Below are 19,090 nucleotides of genomic sequence, written 5' to 3'. Positions count from 1 at the left end.
ATCTATATATCTATATATCTATATATCTATATATCTATATATCTATATATCTATATATCTATATATCTATATATCTATATATCTATATCTATATCTATATATCTATATCATCTATATCTATATCATCTATATCTATATCTATATCTATATATCTATATCTATATCTATATCTATATCTATATCTATATCTATATCTATATCTATATCTATATCTATATCTATATCTATATCTATATCTATATCTATATCTATATCTATATCTATATCTATATCTATATCTATATCTATATCTATATCTATATCTATATCTATATCTATCTATCTATCTATCTATATATATATATATATATATATATATATATATATATATATATTCATTGATTTAACAAATCAGCAAACATCAAAAACAGTTAATAGGCAAAATTGGGACAAAAACAAAGTAAAAACATTGAGAAACGTGAAGAGCAGGTAAGAACTACAATTATCTACATATCTCTGGCTGTATATTGAAAGGCATGAAACTTTCCATTGTCACCCAAATGCTGCACATAATTTGTATAAAGCCAATGGGAGTAGTCTTTACTTATTCTACTTTTAAATCTTTGACATACACCACAGCAGCAGAATAGAGATGAGATGGAGAGGAGGAGACCAAGTAATTCCTCCTCTGTTCTACAACATGTAGGAAAATGTGGGGTGAGTGAAGATATGTCCAACTCTGTGAATTCCCCCATTCCTCCTCTTCATGCAATGTTCTAGTCCCCTTTCCATTGATTTAGGCACAATACACAGATGAGATGCATTGTCAGTCTCAAGCCTTCCTTGAAACACCCTTTGCAAGATAGGTGCCATCACTGTGTCATGAGTCTCGTGCTGCCCAGCCCAAGGCATTAGCCAGAGAAGCAGAGCATTGCCACCAGCGTCCATAATCATGCTGATGGAATAATGGAGTCCCATGTTTGGTGAATCGCTTTACAGCAATATTTACAATCCTCACTGATAAGAGGATTTCTCATACTGATAAAATAAGTTGCAATGTTCAAAAGAATGAGCAGATGCAGACTACCTTGTTTTCACAAAAGAGGCAAACCTTCACACTTCTATATCATAAAGGCACACAAAAACTTACTGTAAGAAGGATCTTGGAGTCTTAGTGGACAACCAGCTAAATATGAGCCAGCAATGTGCAACGGCAGCCAAAAAAGCCAATGCAATCCTGCATTAACAGAGAGATACAATAGCAATAGCAATAATAGCAATAACAGTAGACTTATATACCGCTTCATAGGCCTTTCAGGCCTCTCTAAGCGGTTTACAGAGTCAGCATATTGCCCCCAACAACAATCTGGGTCCTCATTTTACCCACCTCGGAAGGATGGAAGGCTGAGTCAACCCTGAGCCGGTGAGATTTGAACCGCTGAACTGCTGATCTAGCAGTCAGCCTGCAGTGCTGCATTTAACCACTGCGCCACCTTGGCTCTTCAAGATCAAGATCAAGTGAGGTACTAATACTCTATAAAACCCTAGTAAGACCACACCTAGAGAACTGCATCCAGTTTTGGTCACCACACTATAAGAAGATGTTGAGGCTTTAGAAAAAGTGCAGAGGGGAGCAACCATTAGGGGACATATGAAGAACAGTTACAGGAACTGGGCATGGCTAGTCTAGTGGAGAGAAGGACCAGGGGAGACATGATAGTAATCTTCCAATATTTGAGGGCTGCCACAGAGAAGAGAGGGGGGGGGGTGTGCTCAAGTGATTTTCCAAAGCACCTGAAGGCCAGACAAGGAATAATGGATGGAAACTGATCAAGGAGAAGATTCAACCTAGAAATAAAGAGGAACTTTCTGACAGTGAGAACAATCAACCCATGGAACAGAAGTTGCCTTCGGAAGTTGTGGGAGCTTCATCACTTGAGACTTTCAAGAAGAAATTGGACTGCCATTTGTCAGAAATGGTATAGGGTCTCCTGCTTGAGTGGAGTGTTGGACTAAACCTATAAGGTAACTTCCAACTCTGTTAATCTGTATCTTTAATCAGTTTGGTTCTGGATGCAGGTATACCTATGGGAAACCTGTCCCTGGCCTGGTGAATATGACCATCTGCCGTCGCTATCAGCAATATAATCCATGTCCAGAGAGAGACATGAGACTGTGTGAAGAGTACACCGGAGAGGTATGTTTCAGATCAAGGAAAATGTTCCAATGGGATGTGCTGTTCATCACAAATTCTTTAGTTTTGATTCATGCTAGTTTGAGCCAGCCTGGCCAATTGGAAGATGGGAATGTTAGTCCAGCTACCAAAGAGGTTGACCAGAGGAAATAAAGCTACTGTCAGACCTCAAATGAAGGAAGTGAGTTCACACGGTCTCATTAATCAGCTTCAGTGACAGGGAAAGCAGTTAGATGACGCAAAACATGCCTATTCCAGAAATTTCCAGCAGTTTCTCTGAGAGCTGCTTGATTTTCTTATGGATTTCATAACAGGTGGACTGATGTCCATCTGCCACGTTTCAAAAACATTATTCCCACCCCTGCCTATTGCCACGCCCCATTTTGTGCTTGCATTAACAGCCATCTCTTGATTCCTCTTGATTCCAGAGTTGTGTGAGTGCCAGTGGGTATGTATGCAGCTAATTTGAAAAAAATGAGGAATCAGGGATGCCTTTTCCAACTAACACATTTTATTAGAAGACTGTAATTTTTGTGAGCTGCAGTTCATGAAAGCTTATGTCATTTAACAAAATGTATAAGTCAGAAAAGGGGTTATTAGACTACTGATTTTTTTTCCACCTTAAACTAACAGAGTTTTCCTCCTACAATGCCTACAACTTTGGAAAGGTGATTATAATGACTGCTACAGAATGACTTGGGGGTCATAAATTCTCCCTTCTCTCATGCTCTCTCTCCCCTTCTCTCACATACACAACCACTCGACCACAGAAATACAACATCCTAGTATTCTTTTTCATTCTTCTTTTGAAGATCCCACTTCTCTGCTCCTGTTAACCCTGGGAAAGAGAATTTAGTTCTTTTTCTGCATCGGAGGACTGATGGAGCAATTGGGACAGAGTCAGATATATTCCATGAAAGCCACTGTAGGTGGGGGATCAACTGAGTTAATTTCCTGAGCAGGGGGTTGAACTTTATGGCCTCAAGGTTCTCCGAATCTTGGAGAAAACTTGGCAAGGTTGAGCTGAAGCAAGCAAGTAGTTTCCCCAAGAGATCTGGTTGGATTTCAACTGTTGAATATTCTTTTCAGTAATCTGTAAAGTATCCTTTGCTGATTTGATGACCTCTAGCTGCACAGCTCAGGCTGGCTGTGACTTATGGACTTTCAATTCCAATGAATACAGCTAGTTGAAGAAAGCCACAAATAAGGAAGCACAGTCTTTCAAATGACTGGTTTCTTGGTTAGCATTTTTTGCTTTTCCTTACAGGCAAACGGGCAAGGGTGTTTCTCCCAGGTGGTAGAAGCCAAGATGTTTCATCTGAAGCAAAATGATTTAGAAGACAGTATTACGGCAGAAGGCAAGATCACCGAGGAAGGCACAGGTATCTTTTTAGGAAGCAGCAAAGAAAAGGGCTTGGACTAGATCTTAGGAAGAACCTCCCAACTGGATGAGAGGTGAACCGATAGAACGGGCTACATGAAGCAGTGAACTTTCCTGCGCTGAAGGGCTTCAGTGGTGATGGCGCAGTGGTTAGAGTGCAGTATTGCAAGTTACTTCTGCTGATCACCAGCTGCCAGCATTTTGGCAGATCGAATCCCACCAGGCTCAAGGTTGACTCAGCCTTCCATCCTTTCGAGGTCGGTAAAATGAGGACCCAGATACTGGGGGCGATAGGCTGACTCTGTAAACCACTTAGAGAGGGCTGGAAAGCATTTTGAAGTGGTATATAAGTCTAAGTGCTATTCAGGCAGTTTATGAATGGCCAGTGCAATGATTCCCAAAGTGTGATCTCCCAATTGACCCTTTCAGGAAGTCTGGAAAGTCAAATAAATGAATGCTTTAACACTTCTCAGTTTTAATTTTTAATACAGTATATATTTATAGATATAATCTCAATCATTTTTAAGATTGTAAAGGATTCCTGAGGCCAACATGTTGGAGAACTGCTGCTCTATGGAGCGTCTAGCTGTAAGACATCTGAACAAGGGGTGTGTGGGTTGATGGGGTTTCAATAGATCAGCATCTTTTCATCTATGATGGGAGTGGGAGATCATTGTATTACTCTCAGACCAGATTTGATCTAATTCATTTGTAATCTGACCCGGTCCTAGACTTTAGACAGCTTACAAGATTGTACAATACAAAGGCAATGATATCATTTCAACTGAATGTTATAAATTTCGGTAACATAAAAGCAACCACTTTCTAGTAGATATTGCTATGCAGCAGTGCCTCAGATAGAAGGTCCATACAGAAAGAGGTAAGGACACTCAAGAAGATCATAGGAAGCTAGCTTCCCACTGTTCAGGATTCTGCTTATAAGTACTATGTGCTTAGAGCTCAAAGCATTGTTAGAGCCTCCACCCAGCCACTTTGCAGTCTGTTTCTGTTGCTCCCCTCTGGGAGGAGGTTTCGAAATATTTCTAGCAGGACTATCCAATTCTGTAACAGCTTTCTTCCCTATGCCATCCATTTGGTAAACTCACAAGATTAATTTTTCTCGCCATGCACTTGTAGACATCTGAACTGGACTGTGTTGTGTCTCTGTGTCATATTATAGAACTGTTCTGTTCTGTTCTATTCCTCTACTCTACTCTACTCTACTCTGATTTACTCTACGCATCCACTTACAAAATTATACAAAAAATATGCCACACTGTGACATAGAACAAAATTAGTGACTTAATTGTCAGTCATTAATGACCTAATAACTAAAATCTACACACAGCTGGGAACTGTATAAATTGAGCAGCCCAAAGCACATATTCTGGAGAGGGAGAGAGAGAGAGAAGTACCCTGGTGATAGGTTCCAGCATGAGCCAGAAAGCTTGGAAGAATAAATCTTTGGTCCTAGTGACCAACCCAGATTGGATCCTGCAATATTATCCCGGGACATGCATATTTACTTTCATTTGCATTAGCATTATTCCTGCAGATTTTAGCCTCTTGAATACAGTGTTAACTGGAAGAATCAATGCTAATGTCTGGAGGGCAGTTCCAAAAGAGGTGAGAGCATAATAGATAAGACTGGTTTCTGGCTCCCCATTGCACATCTCCCGAAGGGGGAGCTCACTGTATACACCTGTTGCTAACTCAGAGCCTGTGGATTTGAAGTGCATGGCAATATCCTCTAAACCCCATCCTGCCCATGCTGCTTCTTAAGCCTCCGCCTTTCCCGTGTTCTTCAGTGCTTCCTCTCTTTTGACAGGGGTGGAAATGACAAGTGAGAGCATCATAAGCATCACTTCGACAGTGAGCAAACTGAGTTTTGAAAACGCAGAGCCTTATTATAAGCCTGGGATCCCCCTTTTCCTGCAGGTAAGGAAGCAGGAAAGAGATGACTGGTGGTGGGGAAGAGCTGAACATTGATTTTCAACCAGTAACACTTTGCCCAAGTCCAAGGAGATGGCATTTGAGGGGTCCTCGATGCTCTCTGCTTGGTTGTTTTCTTGCAAATGTTTACAGGTGGCATTTCTCAACAACCTCAACTGCTATCTATCCTCCCCACCCAGAGTTCACAGAAGAGCCCCTAAATTCTTTAGTCAATACGGGAGGGGTGAAAAAAAGGACAGACCAAAGATCACATATAACCTGCCACAATTCCTTTAGTGATCTTCCCAAGGGAGTTTAACACAATAATTTTAGCCTTTAAAATTTGGGGTGAGATTTGGGGTGGAGGTGGTTATTTTTATAAATATTCCACCTATGTTATCAGCCCCCCCTCTCAGGAATCCTGGCCTTTCTCAGCTTAGGAGAGGGACCTATAAGAAGACCCACAAAGCTGTTAAGGCCCTTGAACAATGAATATTCATAAGTAAGTCAAAAAAGGCAAGATGGTGGCCGGGCATCAAAGTCCTTGCCCTTTTTAACAAGTGTCACATGTGCAACACACATAAAAACCAGGCAAGGCTTTGATGGCATGGCCACAGCCCACCAGCTTGACTTTTGACCCTCCAGATATGCCCTTAATGAGAGTTCAAATCTAAAATCATTGGATGTGGGTTAATTTTTTTTCCACATGTAGATGAAACTGGTGGATGGTATGGATGTGCCAATGGCTAATAAGAGCATTGAAGTTACAGGACCTTCTGTGGAATACACAGCCAGGTACACAACCAATGAGGAAGGACGAATACAGTTTTCCATAGACACATCTAACTTCACAGAGGAGTCCATCAATTTGCAGGTGAGTATTTTGGAGTGAAAAACAATCCCCGGTTGTGCCCTTTTCAATCCAAATTTTGCTAAGCACCATCTTCGGGAGAACTCACAAATGCATCCCCCTGTGGTTTCTGCATTTGCTCATTATCCCTCCCTTTGAAATGGGGGAACAATAGCAAGATTTCTCCAATTGTTTGACACAGATGTCGTCTTCACATACATTCAACAAATTGCATTGCCATTACATAAGCAGATTGCCTGTTCCACACTGGAAAATTTCTGCCGCTATACCATCTACGCCTGCAGCCTTGCCATTTTCCAATTTTCCCACAGCTTTGAGACCGTCCCCTTTTTTTTCTTGTAGGACACTCACATTCATAGCATGTATTTCAGTTCTGCTCTTCAATCACATAACAGTTGTTTTGCTGGATGTGTATTTCAGATGCACAACATACAAAGGGGTCACTCTTGTGTACCTTGGAGCTCTGCTGCAGGGTAAAGAAATCCAGCAAAATGTATTTTTTGTTCCCCGCAGCCATCTCATAATGAAGGTGTCTAAAGGAGGGACCTGCCCTGCTGTCTCATACTTTGCTGTAGGCATCCCTGCAATATTACCATGTTTCCCCCAAAAGAAGACAGGGTCCTATTTTCTTTTGACCCCAAAATAAGCACTTGGCCTTGTTTTTTGGAGGTCTTATTATTTTTGAGGTGCAGGAAGTGGCGAGCGTGGTCACTTCATGGCTGCTGGGAGGGCTTATTTTAGTTCAAAAGCCCAATTGGGCTTATTATCTGGGGAGGTCTTATTTTTGAGGAAAGAGGGTACTGACCTGAATTTATTGGTCTATAGGAATCTCCAACCTTAGCAGTTTTACGATTTGTGGCCTTCAACTCCCAGAATTCCTCAGTCAGCATGGCGAGAAAAACATTGGTCTAGCTCTTTCCTTCATTCAGTAATTATATTTGGTGAATAGATAGATAGATAGATAGATAGATAGATAGATAGATAGATAGATAGATATTCATATCACCTTTCATTTCACATCATTTTCATATCAATATCGCCAAGTTTAATTACTAAATGAAGTAATTATACTTAATAACTGAATGTGTGTGTGTGTGTGTGTGTGTGTGTGTGTGTGTCTTCTTTTGCTGATAAATAAATGGAGAGTAGTATAGATCTATTTCAAGCAATTTAGCTCTCATCGGCTAACCAATCCCCTTACTGGGATTTGAACTTGGGCTGTTTTACATATTAGGCAGTTATATTAACCTCTAAACCACAAGCTCTCCTTCCTTATCAGCTGAACCAGGGGAATGTAGATTTGTAGATTTGTAGATAAATTTATTTATAGGCCGCCCTTTTCCCTGAGGGGACTCAGGGCGGCTTACAACATATAGGGAAGGGAGTACACACAATGACATATAAAAACAGTACGTAGTTAAAAATAGAAGCAACATTCATTCATCATTCGGGAGGGGACGGATGATTAGGTGTTTTGTCAAAGCAGCTGGTATGCCCATATATATTGTTCTTTAAGCAAAGTGGTTTCTTTCCCTTTCTATAAACAGGCAGTTTACAAAGAAAATGAAAGCTGTGAACATTCAGTCCCCATTTATCATCAGCGTGACTCGCACACAGTAAACCGATTTTACTCACCAAGTCAAAGTTACCTCCACATTGACCCTCTGCCAAAAACATTTAGCTGTGGCAGCACAGAGCAAATTCGAGTGCATTTTATCCTGGATCCAAATGCGGCGAAGAAGGAAATTATCTTTTATTATTTGGTGAGTTGGAAAATAAAGATAGTTTCTTTTTTTCTGGAGCAAGGATATACTTTAGGAGTAAATAATGTAAATATAGATTAATGAAGATTCAACCTTAGGTAGAATAGTAAGATTTTAGATTTCACCAATGGCATAAATCCCAATTGGGAAACCTTTTAGAAGGCGGAGATTGCACTTATACCAATTTTAGGAGCCATGGGTCCCAGTGAGTAGGATGTCATTATGCCCCAGATCTTCAGCTTCTTCCCTTGTGGTTTTAGAGTGAATTTCAGAGGACTGGCTGCTTTAAAAAAAAAAAACTAAATTCAAGTACTGTTTTGGCTCACGCTACTGTTGATGAGTTGCTTGCTGCTAAATGACTGGAAACCCTCTTGCCCAACTTCAGGGGACTATTGAAAGTATCTTGATCAAGGGTATTGACAGAAGGCAGTCAAACAAGAAAAGGTGATGGCTGCCACCATTCCATCAATCCCCTGCCAGTTTTCGACCTGCATTGCAAGAATTGCTCTTTTGTTTTCTAGGTGATGACTAAGGGAGACATCAAACGATCTGGGACTCACACACAGCCAATCCAGGGAAAAGGTAAATGCTCCCTCCACCAGTTTGCATTCCCCTCCATGCTTGGGAAAAAGCTTCCCTGGAGTGTTTGTCACTACCATTTCAAGTGCTGGGCTTGAAGGGTGTCAATCTGTAGGGAATCCAATTCTCCCTTGCTGAATGCTGGATGCCCCTCGCTTGTCTGCAAAGTTTTGCCCTTTGCAATTGGTTGCAATATCCTATTTTACACTGGCAGAGAAAGGATTGTGGGTACTTACAGCCAGCCTTGCCAGTGAGCAGAGGAAAGGATGGGGACAGTGGGGCAGAATGATCAGGCTATTCCTCCCAAATCTCTGCAGCCACTTCCTTCATCCTGAGTTTTGGTTGAGTGTCACGGTGATATCTTTTTGCAGCCACCAGGCTGACCAGTTGCCTACTACCCTTTCTTCTCGGACAAGCCCTTCTTGGGGATCCACAGAGAGGCATAGAGGTTCAGCCTCTCAGAGCAGCTGCCTAGCATGCTAAATGTGACTTTGCTTTTGAGGAAAGCAAATGCATGCAAGGCAGGAGGATGAAAGAGAGGGAAGAGGGTGGAGCTCCCAATTTCTTGGCATGCAAAAAGCTCTAAGTTCAACCCTTAGTAGTGCCTCTCCAGGGGGCAGAGACCCTGGAGATCAGGGGTGGGTTCCTGATAGTTCTAACCTCTTCTATAGAAGAGGTTCCACAAATCTACAGTGCCTTTTAGAACCGGTTCCATCTCCCTCTCTCTGCCCGTCCACACATCATCAAGTTGAAGAGAGAGAGGAGGAATTCTGGGAGTTGAAGTCCACAAGTCTTAAAGCTGTCAAGTTTGAACACCCCTGGGGGTTTTTTCTAAAGGGTTAGGGGTGCGAGGGTCTTGCAATTTGACAGCTTTAAGATTTTGCGTGCTTCAAATGCCAGAGTTTCCGAGCCAACATTTTGGTTGCTAAGCAAGAGCGTTGTTAAGTGAGTTTCACCACATTTTACAAGTTGGCCACTCCCACCCAGTCACATGGCTGGCAAGCCACTCCCACACGGTCACATGGCCAGCAAGCCACTCCCATAAAGCAGATTACCCCTACAGAAGAGGTTCTAAATGAAATCCACCACTGCTGGAGAGGCACTACTACTGTGTTTCCCTGAAAATAACACCTATCCTGAAAATAAGGCCAAGCTGGTTTTTTTTTCAATTGTGCCTAATATAAGCCCTATCCCCAAAATAAGCCCTACTTAAGTGCCTGCACAGCCTGCCCATTCCATTTGGCTACTTGCGGTGCTGCCAACACATGATGAAGTGAGGAGGAAGTGGTGCTGTGGCCATCAGGGGAGGTGAGCTGCCCCCCCACAAGCCACGGACTGGCTTACCGTAGCTCAGGGCCCCCACAGACAGGCCATCCACACCCCAAAAACTGCCTCACCTCTGGACCACTTCGGCTTGTTCATGACCGCAATAGAGCAGGAGACCAAGTGATATGCTGGAGCTGCCACCGCAAGACAAGAGAGTTTTGGGGGCATGGATAGCCTGGGTGTGAGGGCCCTGAGCTACAGTAAGCTGGTGCAGAGCACGTGGGGCAGTTCCATCTCCCTGCACCTCACTGCGGTGGCACGGCCTCCCACCTCACTGCAAGCAAACAGAAGAAGTGGGTCTCTCGTAAATGGGAAAAAAATTAAGACATCCCCTGAAAATAAACCCTAGTGCTTATTTTGGAGCCCAAAAGAAAATAAGACTGGGTCTTATTTTCTGGGAAACATGTTAACAGCACTGAGACAGGGGTCTGAGCCAACATCCTTACTTTCTAAGATAGCAAAGGGCTCCATGGCACGTGCCACGTGGCGTGTTTTATATCTGTTCCCCTCCTATGTGGTAGATGATGTTACTAGAGGGAGATTCACCTGCTGATTCATGGCTAAGGCAAGTACATGCAACTATGAAGGAGAAGAGAGCAGTTGAAGCCCTCCAGCTCCTGATTCTTCCATGATCCACTTTTATCCCACATTCCTCACCTGTTGTGGTTGCCTGATGTATTCCAACTGGAATTAATTCCTTCTAACTTTCCCCTTTTCAATCTCTCTCCCCCTCCCTCCCTCCCTCCCCCTCTCTCTCCTCCACCTGGGATTTTCTTGCTTTAGAACCCAAAGGCGACTTCCTTTTGGATCTCTTGGTGGATGTTGACACTGCACCCATAACCCGCTTGTTCCTCTACACCATTTTGCCCAGCGGAGAACTTGTTGCTCACTCAAGAGATTTCACTGTTGAAAAGTGTTTCTCCAACAAGGTAAGTGAAGAAACAAAATGCCCCCTTTTAATCATGTTTCGGAAATAGCATACTGACCATGTGGTTAATGGGCTTCCCTTCTGACCTGGACTGAGCACACAGAAAAGACAACATAGATTTACAGTATTACAGAATAAGAAGGGACCTTGGAACAGGGGGCTGAAAAAGAAGACCTCCAGATTTAATGGCCATTTACTAGGAACATGCTGGAAAAATGTGTACATTGGACAAAATCAAGCAGAAGAGAAGCCTGAAAGAAGACATTTGAAAATATAATGCAAATGAAGAAAAGGACCAGGGGAGACGTGATAGCAATCTTCTAATACTTGAGGGGTTGCCACAAAGAGGGAGGGTGGGGTGTCAATCAATTTTCAAGGCACCTGAAGGCCAGACAAGGAATGATTGATGCAATAGCAATAGCAATAGCAGTTAGACTTATATACCGCTTCATAGGGCTTTCAGCCCTCTCTAAGCGGTTTACAGAGTCAGCATATTGCCCCCACTGTTTATGCAGCCCAGTTGCAAACAGGCCATGGCCCGGTAGTGGGCTGTGGCCTGGGGAGTTTGGGACCCCTGAGCTAAGTGAGATACGGCCACACTTGGAATATTGCATTCAGTTTTGGTCACCACAATGTAGAAAAGATGTGGAGACTCTAGAAAGAGTGCAGAGTAGAGCAACAAAGAGGATTAGGGGACTGAAGACTAAAACATATGAAGAACGGTTGCAGGAACTGGGTATGTCTAGTTTAATAGAAAGAAGGACTAGGGGAGAAATGATAGCAGTCTTCCAATATCTCAGGGGCTGCCACAAAGAAGAGGGAGTCAAACTATTCTCCAAGGCACCTGAGGCTAGGATAAGAAGCAATAGGTGGAAACTAATTAAGGAGAGAAGCAACTTAGAACTAAGGAGCAATTTCCTGACAATTAGAACAATTAATCAGTGGAACAACTTGCCTCTAGAAGTTGTGAATGCTCCAACACTGAAAGTTTTTAAGAAGACATTGGATATTTGTCTGAAGCCTAGGCAGTGGGTTGGAGTAGAAGACCTCCAAGGTCCCTTCTAACTATTCTATTCTATTCTATTCTATTCTATTCTATTCTATTCTATTCTATTCTATTCTATTCTATTCTATTCTATTCTATTCTATTCTTCTATTCTATTACTCAAAGTGCTGGAAACTTGGGGCAATAGCAATAGCAGTTAGACTTATATACCGCTTCATAGGGCTTTCAGCCCTCTCTAAGCGGTTTACAGAGTCAGCATATTGCCCCCACAGTCTGGGTCCTCATTTTACCCACCTCGGAAGGATGGAAGGCTGAGTCAACCCTGAGCCGGTGAGATTTGAACAGCCGAACTGCAGAACTGCAGTCAGCTGAAGTAGCCTGCAGTGCTTCATTTAACCACTGCGCCACCTCGGCTCTATCTCGGGGCAGTGGATTGCCTCTCTCCTCGGGGCAGTGGATTGGTTTTTTTGTATACCGTGTTTTCCCGAAAATAAGGCAGGGTCGTATTTTCTTTTGACTCCCACCCCAATTTTGCTTGGGCCTTATTATCGGGAGGCGGGCTTATTGGTTTAGGGTTGCCAGGTGGCTGCTCTCTTGCAAGTGGGTGCCCGAAGAGCCGGGCACAGCCTCAGGAGGAAATGGCTGTGTTGCACTGTCGCAGCAGCGCAACGAAGCCGCCATGAGGTGACCACACTCATGAGCAGCCACCCGGCAACCCCCCCCCTTTCTAGCCGGGCAGAGAGCCACTCACCGACCCGTAATATCCCAAAGGCGCTAAGCCGTGTGGCACTCTGCCCAGCTGGAAAGAGTTTGCGTAAGCACTTGTTCTGCCTCCAGCTCCTGTGCCTCCCAGCCTCACCATGCCCAGCTCTCCCTGCAGGGCTAGGCCAGGCCACCGCTGCCACTGTGCCCCGCTGCCACAGCCGCCACCACCACTGCAGCCCTGCTGCCACCACCACCACCATGCTCCAAGCATAATTGGCTTCCAAACTCTGGAGATCCACTGCTGAGTCTTCCGGCAGTGGCCACTCTGGGACTATACTTCATGGTTGTGGGCTGACTTTTGGAAGACTCTGGTGTAACAGAGAGTCTTCCTGCAGCCAGCCCACAACCATAGAGGATCTCTGGAGTTTGGAAGCTGGTTATGCTCGGAGCATGGTGGCGGCGGCAGCAGGGCTGTGGCGGTGGCAGTGGCACCCTGGCCTGGATCTGCATGGCCTTATTATCAGGACATGTCATAATTTCAGGAAAACATGGTAGCTCCTCAGTGGCTGGGGAAAGACTTTTATTTTTAAAGTCATGTTATCTGTAATAATGCCTGTGAATAATTTGAAGGTTGTTGACAAGCATGTTATTGGTCTGTAGTTTTCAGGTATTGTTCCTTTAATTGCATCCTTCTGAATCAAGTATGTTTTTCCAGTTGTCAACCATTCATCAATTTGGCCCTTTTGTAAAATTTCATTCAGTTGCCTGGCCAATATTGCATGTAAACCGGTCAGATATTTGAGCTAGAAACCATGCAATTGGTCCTTTCCAGGTGATGTCCAATTCTTTACTTTTTTTACTCGATTTTTGAGCATCTCAGTTGTTATTTCTAATACTTGCATTTGCTTGTTGCCAATGCTTTTCTCAAAGTCATGTATCCACTTTGCTTCCTTGTTGTAGTCCTTTGCATTTTCCCACAATTCTTTCCAGAATTCAACTGTGGCCTGTTTTTCTGGTTTTTCACTTTTGGTGTCACCATTCACATTAAGACTTTGATAAAAAAGCCGTTGGTCTGATTGAAATTGCTGATTTTGTTTATATTGGATGATTCGTGCCTCATATCTTTCAATTTTTCTAGCTGTTGCTATTATCTGCTGTTTTACAATCTCTACAGCTTCATTGATGTTTCTTTTATCCAATCTATATCTTCTGAATAGGTGATCTATGGTTTTGCTGTTTTTAAGCCGTTGCTCATGCATGTTCTTTAAGTTGCTAGCATCTGCCCTTAATTTTTTGACTTTTTGTTCTAATCGGATTTTCCACTTTGGCTTTGATGCTTTTTCCATTGTGTGACTAGGTGTTTTGATTTTAATGCCTAGTTCTTTAGTGACTATTACAGCTGCACTGTACATTAACTGATTCGTTTCCAAGATGGATCCCGGTTTGATTGTTGAAAGCACTGCATTAACCATTTTCATAATAGGGGCCAAAATTTTCTTAGGCACAGTTTTTAATGATGGTAAACGTTGCCTTTCCTCATTAGACAGAAAATGCTCCATGATCTTATCCTTCAATTCTTTTTGTTTTTCAGTTAGTTCATCAGTTGGTTCAATGATATCTGGTTCTGGTGGTAGTGTTGTTATTTCCTCCCCGACATCTTCTTCTGGGAGTTCTACTACAATGTCTTTAGTTATGTCTTGAGTATTGGTTGTTTCCGCTTGTGATGCTGTTTTTTTATTTTTGCAAATTGCCTGAATTTCCTCAAGTTCAACTTCACTAAACACTTTATTCCGTATAATAAATCGATTTTGATCTGCTAGTCATTGTTCACTAACATTTGAATCTGGATATTGTTGTTTCCATAATTCATACATTCGCTTTAAATAGCCTCTTTTTTCTGGCTCTGAGTTGTAATAACAGGCCATTATGGCACGATTTTTATCTGCACTATATTTTTGTCGTTTTGTTGGCTGGTCCACTTGTAGCCCACTTGTCGACGGATGCCCAGGGACCTCAGCATCCGCCGCGGCCCTTGTTAACCTGTGCGATGACTGATGTGGTATAGAATTTTTATTTGTTTCTTTCACCATGTTATATAGGTTGGCGGTTTTTTTTAATGGGGTCAGGTTGCCAATCTGATCCCAACCCTCCTCCTCAGAATTGCTTAGAATTGCACGTTGTTTGTCCATTAGCTTTTGTTCACTGATATCACAGTCCGTGTGATTCACCTTCCAAATCTCATACATTTGTTTTTGAAATCCACGTTTTGCTGGCTCAGACTGATAGTAAGCTTTCATAATAGAGATGTTTTCTTCCCTAGTCCAGTTTTTTCGCTTTTTTGCTTTTTCTTCCAGTAGCTTGTCAGGTCCATGCCCTGGTTGCCCAGCAGAGGGAGCTGAGCCCTGTAGCTCATTTTGCACAGAATGCCCAGGAGCCATAGCATCCAATGGAATCCTTGTTAATCCAGGTGACGGTTCAGCCAGCATAAATTTCATTTTTTCCGTATTCACCATATTTGAATGGGTTGTGGAGCAAATTTTGTCTGGCCCTTCACATAAGACCTGTCTGATATGGTTGTACCTGTTCAGCATAGCCCTTAGGATCATTAGAGCATGCGAGCCCCTCCACCACGACAAGGTAAAGCTCCTCGGAGGTAGGGTTGTTGTTGTTGTTGTTATTATTATTATTATTGCATACAGTGCATAACATATGTACAATGAGATTAGTTGAGCTCCCTCAGTGCACCTCCCCCAACACAATTCACAGTGAAGACAAAAAGAAAAAAAATATCCCTAACCCAGTAAATCATATTAACAAACACCCAGTCCCATTACACCAGTGTGAACATGTTACACATTGTGCCGGCCCTGCAAGTCCATCATACTCTGTAGTTATGATGTTATTTTGTATTCAGGAGTCTGACAGCCCACAGATAAAAACTGTTCTTCAGCCTGTTTGGGCAGCTGGCTATGCTTCTGTATCTCCTTCCCGAAGGTAGGAGGGTAAAGAACTGCTGTCCAGAGTTGTCCCTGAAGATTTTCCTCACACTTCTAAGGCAGCAATTTGACCTAGGGGGCGTCAGGGGGCAGCCCACAATGTTTTGTGCTGTGCTCACCACCCTCTGTAACGTTTTTCTATCAGTGGCTATCAGACCGGTATGCCATACCGTGATGCAATAAATGAGGACGTCATCGGTTGTTGTTCCACCCTGTTTTTACACAAGACCCTAAGAAAACGGAGTCTCTGTTGGGCCTTCCTGACCAAGTGGATCATCTTGTTTTTCCATTTCTTATTCCATTTAGCAGAAAGAAAAGCCCTTTTCAAAGATCTGGTTTATGTTTGCAGGCCAGACTGTGGTTCTCTGATCAACAAGGCCTGCCTGGCCAGAAAATCCAACTCCATCTTGCTGCTTCCCCTGGCTCCCTCTGTGCTTTCCATGCGGTTGACCAGAGTATCTTTCTGTTGAAACCTGCAGCCGAGCTTTCCCATGAGAAGGTGAGTTACATGGAGAACCTATGAAGTCAGATGACACCAAGCTGGCAGGAAGATAGGCTTAAGAATCAAAATGATCTTGACAGACTTGAACATTGGGTGCTATCTAACAAAATGAAATTCAATGGTGAAAAGAGTAAGGTTCTACATTTAGACAAGAAAAACGAAATGCACAGGTACAGTATAGGTGGAACCTTGCTCAACAGTAGTAAGTGTGAGAGGGATCTTGGAGTCCTAGTGGATAACCATTTACATATGAGCTAGCAGTGTGCAGCAGCTGCCAAAAAAGCCAGCACAGTTCTAGGCGGCATAAACAGAGGGATAGAATCGAGATCACGTGAAGTGTTAATATCATTTTATAATGCCTTGGTAAGGCCACGCTTGGAATACTGCATCCAGTTTTGGTCGCCACAATGTAAAAAATATGTTGAGACTCTAACAAGAGTGCAGACAAAAGCACCAAAAATAATTAGGGGATGGAGGCTAAAACGTATGAAGAACGGTTGCAGGAACTGTGTAAGTCTAACATGTCTGCAACCATTCTTTATATGTTTTAGTCTCCAGTCCCATAATCATCTTTGTTGCTCTTCTCTGGGGATCCCGCATGAAATGGACAGATTTACTGAATTGCAATGTCTCTCTTTTCAGATCTATGCATTGCTACCAGTCTCTTCTTCACATGAGCTACACTTTGAAAATGAACGGAAACCATGCATCAAAATGGAAAATATTGAAGTGGGTGGTATCCGTTATCGCCCTATCCCTTTTTCTCATGAGGAAGCCGATGTTTCCAAAATTCTTAAGGTGAGTTTCTCTGCTGCTTCTGGAAGGTGAAATTTCGAGTTTTTTCTATAATAATGTGTCACTCCCTCTTTAAGCTCATTTTAGTATTGAGATTTCTTGAGATTTAGGCAAAAACCCTTAGCTCAGTTTCCTGGTTTGAATAGAGGTAGGGTAGCAATTGATAGCTTGCTCCTGGGGCGGAAAGCTATGGCAAATTTAGACAGCATACTAAAAAAGCAGAGACATCACCTTGCTAACAAAGATGCCTATAATCAAGGCTATGGTTTTCCCAGTTGCAATGTATGGCTGTGAAAGTTGGACCATAAGAAAGGCTGAGTGCCAAAGAATGGAGGCCTTTGAACTCTGGTGCTAGAGACGATGCCTGCGAGTCCCTTGGACTGCAAGGAGATCAAACCGGTCAGTCCTAGAGGAGATCAACCCTGACTGCTCTTTAGAAGGCTTTTGAAGATGAAACTCAAATACTTTGGCCACCTAATGAGAAGGAAGGACTCATAGGGGAAGAGCCTAATGCTGGGAACAATTGAGGGCGAAAGAAGAATGGGACAATAGAGAATGAGGTGCTGGATGGAGTCCCTGAAGCAATAGGCGTGAGCTTAAATGGACTCCAGAGGATGTAGAGGACAGGAAGGCATGGAGGAACAGTGCCAATGGGGTCACGGTGGGTCGGACACGACTTCGCAACTAACAACAACAACAAAGCAATTGATAAGAACTAAACTGCTTAGCTGATCTCAAAAAGTGAAGTAAGTTTGGATTGGTTTAACAGGAGGCCAGAAACCTGTTGGAGGTTCAGGATTATAATTCAGGCTGAAAAAAATCTACCTTGATACAAGTGAGGATAAACTCCTTCCATACTGTTTCCAAAATCACTTGATGGATGCCTCCCCTCCCCAAAAGCTCTAAGCATTGAATCTGATTTGAGCCATTACCTTAGATTGATTAGATAACGGCACCAGGAAATCCCAGGGTTGTAGACCAGTTGATTTACAGAAGTAAATAATTTCCAGGCAGTTGCTGGAAAAGTCACAAGACTTGAGTTCAGCTGCAAGAAAATTGGAGTTTCACCTTGGACTTTTAAGAAAAATGTTCATGCTTTCTGAAATGTTTCACTGTGACTTCTTCATTCCTTTGACAGGGCTTGGGTTTAAAAGTTTTTACTAGTGCTAAAATACTAAAGCCGAACATATGCGATGCCTATCCCACAGTAACTTACGGATACCCCAGTAAGTATTTGATCCACGGAGGGCTGAATATGTGGGATATGCGCTCTGGAAATATAAAATAAAATGCTCTCATGGCTTCGTTCTAAAGCAGTGATGGCTAACCTTTGTGGCCAAAACAGTGCATGTGTGCGCGCACATATTAGCGTGCACGGTAGAGCACTGAAACCCAGAAGAGAGCAGCTGGCCAGTGCACATGCGCAGGGCAGCCAGCTTCACCGGCCAGCTGGTCTTCGTGCTTGTGCGCAATGAAACCTGGAAGAGAGTGGTTGGCTGCATGCACATAGCCGCTAGCTACATTTCTGAGTTCCATCACACGAATGCGCGAAGGCCAATTGGCTGATGTGCTTGTGCGTGATGGAACCCAGAAGTGCAACTGGCGACGGCGCGGATGCCCACAGAGAGGGCTCTGTGTGCCACCTCTGGTAGCGGAAATTTTGAGTAGCTCGGAGAACTATTAAATACTATTTCTCACCAACTATTCTCTGCCTCTCAAGTCCCAGCTAATTGGAGGGAATTGGGGATTTTGCTGTAATCGTCCCCTGGAGTGGGAAGGGAATGGAGATTTTACAGTATCCTTCCTGTGCCACACCCACCAAGTCACACACACACACACAGCCATACCACGCCTACCAAGCCATGCCATGCCCACCAAGCCATGGCCACAGAGCCAGTAGCAAAAAAAAATTGAATCCCATCACTGGTTTAAAAGCACCCAGATCAGGGAAATTTTCCTTTCTGCCTTTCAGAATTGAAACCGAGTTTCTTGCTTGGAAACCACCACCACCAGCCCACTCTTCAATTTTCCTTATGACTCAGTTAAAGAAGTGGAGTGTGGATTGGACAGTGGTTGACAAGGTAAAATTGTAGGAAGGAATAATAGTTACATTGCTCTGAACTTCTTCAGTGA

The 19,090-nt window shown here is 43.1% G+C and overlaps 1 protein-coding gene across 1 annotated transcript in view; it reads left to right on the top strand.

Moving 5' to 3' along the window:
- LOC116503327 (alpha-2-macroglobulin-like) overlaps positions 1 to 19,090 on the top strand; it is a 76,492-nt gene that overhangs the window by 18,301 nt on the left and 39,101 nt on the right. Inside the window, exons 8-17 of the mRNA XM_032209662.1 lie at positions 2,059 to 2,176; positions 3,441 to 3,555; positions 5,383 to 5,492; positions 6,199 to 6,360; positions 7,905 to 8,120; positions 8,642 to 8,702; positions 10,809 to 10,954; positions 16,010 to 16,159; positions 16,805 to 16,960; positions 18,096 to 18,183. Of these exons, the coding sequence (XP_032065553.1) occupies positions 2,059 to 2,176; positions 3,441 to 3,555; positions 5,383 to 5,492; positions 6,199 to 6,360; positions 7,905 to 8,120; positions 8,642 to 8,702; positions 10,809 to 10,954; positions 16,010 to 16,159; positions 16,805 to 16,960; positions 18,096 to 18,183 (1,322 nt within the window). The remainder of the gene's footprint in view (positions 1 to 2,058; positions 2,177 to 3,440; positions 3,556 to 5,382; positions 5,493 to 6,198; positions 6,361 to 7,904; positions 8,121 to 8,641; positions 8,703 to 10,808; positions 10,955 to 16,009; positions 16,160 to 16,804; positions 16,961 to 18,095; positions 18,184 to 19,090) is intronic.

The sequence above is a fragment of the Thamnophis elegans genome, chromosome 2, assembly GCF_009769535.1.
Source record: "Thamnophis elegans isolate rThaEle1 chromosome 2, rThaEle1.pri, whole genome shotgun sequence".
Classification (NCBI taxonomy): Eukaryota; Metazoa; Chordata; class Lepidosauria; order Squamata; family Colubridae; genus Thamnophis; species Thamnophis elegans.
This window is presented reverse-complemented; position numbering and strand designations above follow the sequence as displayed.